Source organism: Rhagoletis zephyria, unplaced genomic scaffold (assembly GCF_001687245.7).
Source record: "Rhagoletis zephyria isolate East Lansing unplaced genomic scaffold, Rhagoletis_zephyria_1.1 Rzeph_scaffold_00274, whole genome shotgun sequence".
Lineage (NCBI taxonomy): Eukaryota > Metazoa > Arthropoda > Insecta > Diptera > Tephritidae > Rhagoletis > Rhagoletis zephyria.
The window spans coordinates 45874-50635 of record NW_016157358.1 but is presented as its reverse complement, the minus strand read 5'-3'; the positions used below and the strand labels follow the sequence as shown (position 1 = coordinate 50635).

Genomic DNA, 4762 nt, shown 5'->3' with positions numbered 1-4762 from the left:
CAATGCGTCAATAAATTAACTTCGTTATTTTTTTACGTATGGCTGTACAAACTGGCGGATGCAGAACTTTACTTAAGTTGTTAAAAAATATATGTATGTATGTATGTATGTAGGTTTGCTTTTTAAAAAATTAAGTGGTAGATACGTTCTACTTCATAGAAAATGCTAAAAATTACCTAAATATGTAACATATTATCCTTGCATTGCTTCGCGTTCTTATTTTGCATGAATAGAAAATATTTTAGTCAAACAATTAATGTCAGAAACAAAAATAAAAAATTCAATCTAGTACGGAAAATTTGTTTTTGGTCCGATTTTTGCAGCGATTTAGTCCTGAATCGAAGTTTGGAGGTCCGAACACTGTTCTTTACATTTGTCGACTTTAAAGTTAGTTGCAGCTTTTTTGACAGATATCCCATTGAAAATTATGTCAAAAAGCTGCAACTAACTTTAAAGTCGACTTTATTTTGACTATGACTACGGGCCATAAACTGAGCTTCCGTAGACGACAAGGCAACCGTAGGCTGCTTACGAGTGGCCCACGAAATGGCACCTCCTTGTAGCCGGAAGACATACCCAGTTGTTGAACGGCGTTCATCTTGGTCGCCAGCCCAGTCTGCATCACAATAGCCAGTTAATTGACCAGCGCTGTCTTTGCGGTAAGTCAGCTTCATGTCAATTGTGCCCTTTAGATAGCGAAGCACTCGCTTGACTGCCTCCCAGTGCGCCTTACCATGACATGTGTTGAATCGGCTGAGTGAGCTTACCGCAAAACCGATATCGGGACGGCTGATTTGTGCAGCGTTCATAATGCAGCCGATCGCTTCTTGATAGGGTATCGACGCCATCACCTGCTTCTCCTTCTCGGTTTTTGGACACATATCCTTTGATAGACGTTGATTTGGGTCCATTGGGGTAGCTACCGGGATGCTATCTTGCATATTAAATCGACGTAATATATCTGATAAGTATCGCTTTTGGTCAATGGAAATTGATCCATCATGATTTCGAGTGATGTTAATCCCAAGCACAGACGTTGCAGTTCCCATGTCTTTCATTTTAAAGTGCTTAGACAAATCCTTTTTGAGTTTTGTTATCATCGTATTGTTACTGCCAAAAATCAAAATATCGTCGACATAGACAGCCAATATGATGATATTTTGAGCCGAATGCTTAAAATAGACGCATTGGTCAACCGCAGATCTTGTAAAGCCAAGCTGTAGCGTCAAAACGGAGTTTAATTTCATGTTCCACATTCTACTCGATTGCTTCAAGTCGTACAGCGATTTTCGTAAACGGCAGACTCGTTTGGTTTCAACCGCAAAGCATTGCGGTTGGCGCATGTAAATTTCTTCTTCCAATTCTCCTTGGAGAAACGCGGTTACTGCGTCCATTTGGTGAATTGCCAAATCGAACTTAACAGCAGTAGTCAAAAGAAAACGTATTGATGAGTAACGAGCAACGGGAGAGTACGTTTCGTCGTAATCAATGCCCTTGATTTGCGAGAACCCCCTCTTTACTTTAAACACCCCTTTGCAATCTATAGCCTTTCTACCCGGAGGCAAGTCAGTCAACTCCCAGGTTGCATTTTGAATCAATGCGTTGTACTCTCGTCGCATCGCATCGGTCCATTCTTTGCTGTCATCACTGTTTAATGCTTGCTGAACTGTTGCTGGTTCACTTGAGTCAGCTGTTGCAGCCAAAAGTCCCAGATGTGCGTCGCCCGCTTCATCGTCGCGATTGCTTCCATCATCGGAAGTGTTCGTAGGTGACATCCTGCTTGTAACGACAACATTGCGGAATAAATCATTTGCAGGATTCCCAAGACTACTATCCCCTTCGCCCTCACTGAATCCGTAAAATGATTCGACTGACATATCAGTTATGTTATTAATCACCCCAATTCCATTGTTTCGCGAAGTGAGTTGCTGTCTTGGCAGCTGTGACTGTTCTTCGCTCTGAATTTGGTCTCGATTCAGAACGACTCTCTCGGTGTCTTGCTTTTCAATTGCGCCTGCTGATCCCTCACTGAGTCCAGGCATCTCGTCATCGTCACTTGAATCGTCGTCATCATCGTCAATAAGCTCAACCTTGCGCACAGAGCTTCGTGTCAGTGATTACCTTTGTATTCTGGTTTTCGAAAAATGCCACATCGCGACTCACAATTGTCTGCTTGGTTTTCTGGTTGAACATCTTGTATGCTTTTGACTGCTCACTGTATCCAAGGAAAATACACTTGTATGACTTTGAGTCCAGCTTTCGTCGATTTTCTTTCGGGATGTGTACATCCGAATACGCGTAGCGATGACAAATCCGGTTTATTTTCGTCCAGATTTCCTCCGGCGTAGTGTTCTTCATATCCCTACATGGTGTTCTGTTGATTAAGTAAACCGCCGTGGCCGCCGCCTCTGCCCAATATTGTTGAGGTAAATCAGCATCGATGAGCATACAGCGCACTTTTTCGATTATTGTGCGATTCATGCGTTCGGCGACGCCATTTTGTTCAGGCGTGTAGGGCGCAGTGAACTGATGCAATATTCCATGCTGCTCTACGAAGGTCTTGAACGAATTGTTGCAAAACTCTTTGCCGTTGTCGGATCTTAATATTTTTATCGTAGATGCTTGTTGATTTTCGACGAACTTCTTGAATTTTATAAAAATATCGAACGTTTCATTTTTGCGCCTCATCGGATAAGCGAACACTTTCCGGCTGAAATCATCCAAAAATGTTAATAGATAACGGCATCCACTGGACGACGATGTTGACATGGGCCCGCAAACGTCAGTGTGGATTATTTGCAAAATTTTTGTTGCACGATTACCACTTTGATTAAACAAAGCACGCGTTTGCTTCCCTTCCGAGCATATTTTGCATGGGTCCAAAGCACCATTTGACTAACATTTGAAACCTTCAACCGATGATTGAATACGAGCTAAATTGCTGTCACACGCATGTCCCATGCGCCGGTGCCACAAGCTCCGATTTACTGTTGCAGTTAGCGCCGTAGCATTGCGTTGCGTGGTGCAACTAAGCCGATATAAATCGTTAACAAGTGGTGCCGTGGCTATTAATTTGTAGTTTTCGTTAAAAATACGACAGTTTTTGTCGTTGAATACTAGTGTTTTGCCAGTTTTTGCCATTTGACTAACAGACATTAGGTTAGCAAAAATGTTTGGTATACACAAAACGTCTTTTACAGTGACTTGCTCATTATAGGCATTTCCATTCGTTGACATGGTCATGCGAACATCTCCAGCACATTCCACGTTTAGGCGTCCATTGTCCCCGACAATAATTTCCCTTGACTTCGGCTCTTGCAACTCACACAAATTATTTGAGGACATTGTCATGTGGGCAGATGCCCCAGAGTCAATAAACCATTCATTTGCAGTTTCCGTTTTAGCAACAAGTGATGTCGACATTAGCAACAAATTGTTCGGACATTTTTTTGACTTCGTTGGACATTTATTTGCATAATGCCCCTTCGCATTGCATTCGAAACACACAACCGCTTTTTTGTTAATTGTCCGTGCACGATCTTTTTTCTGCTTTTTTGAAATAAGAGCCACTACGTCATTATTCGTTGATTCATGTCTTACTTCTTGTAGCAAGTTTGTGCGTACTAGGTCAGTCGACAGCGCTTTACCACTATTTGCAAGCGCCATTACCATTGGACGGTATTCGTTTGGCAGACCACTCAGCATGATTTGCGCAACAATATCATCAGGAATCTTCGTTCCAGATTTGTCCAATTTTTGTTGTGTGCAAGTCAGCTTATTGACGTAGTCCTCCATGGACGAGCAATCAGTTAGTTCCAGTCGCATCAAATACTTTAGGAGATCCATGCGACGCAAGACACCATTGTCCTCAAACGCAGTCTCCAGCGCTTCCCACGCGGTTTTTGCGTACAATTCTGCACGTATGAATAATTTGACGACTCTATCAATAGCCCCAACGCCGAAATTGCCTGCAAGTTTTTTGTCGCATCTTGCTCAGCTCCCTCGATACATGGCCAGTACCCCTTTAGCACCAAGTAGGACTTAGCTGCGAATTTCCACGTGTCATAGTTCTCTCGACCCTTCGTTTTTCGATCTTGTCAATTCCCATCGTAGTGAATCCACGTGATTATAACCTCCAAATCAAACGAGTTGCTAACCGCAGCAATTATGTGCTTTAATTAACACGAATTATGTATCAAAAAACGAAGAAATCGAGTAGCAAACGTTATCTTTTTACTAGTTACACCTTTTTATTTTTATTTTGCAAAAACGTGAGGCCCATAACCTGTTATTGATTTATTTTTTATAAGGCAGAAAATAAAAAATACGTCTGGCGATTTGGCAAATAGAGATGAGAGAGAGCTTTTATTAGTGATAAGCTTTTGTCTACCGATATACGTTTCAGCTTAGAGTTATCGATTACAATATATATACAACAATTCCAATTATAAAATTGTGATGTAGCTTTATTCGAATTGTAATACGCATTTAATTTCATCTTCCGATTAAAATGGATCGATCTTTGTAAATTTTAATGGGAGATTATTCAATATTATCAAAATCACCCTCTACCAACTTAATTTTTACATATTTCGTCTGTTTTCTTTTAATTTGACAAAATACTTCTTCCTAGTTACGACTTAGTTGCAGCTGCAGCCGAAACTAAATTTTAAGTTGGTACTTAGTCAGAAAAGTCGAAACTAAGGCGACTATGAATAGCTTTAGTTGTGACTTAGAATAGTTTCGACTTAGCTGAGTACTA

General features: G+C 41.1%; 1 protein-coding gene across 1 annotated transcript; it reads right to left on the bottom strand.

Annotated features, from left to right (window-relative positions):
* Nucleotides 1–2895: 2895 nt before the first annotated feature.
* Nucleotides 2896–3846, bottom strand: LOC108358602 (uncharacterized). Its single transcript, XM_017610036.1, has one exon. The coding sequence runs from the start codon at nucleotides 3844–3846 to the stop codon at nucleotides 2896–2898; it is 951 nt and encodes a 316-aa protein (XP_017465525.1).
* Nucleotides 3847–4762: the final 916 nt, after the last annotated feature.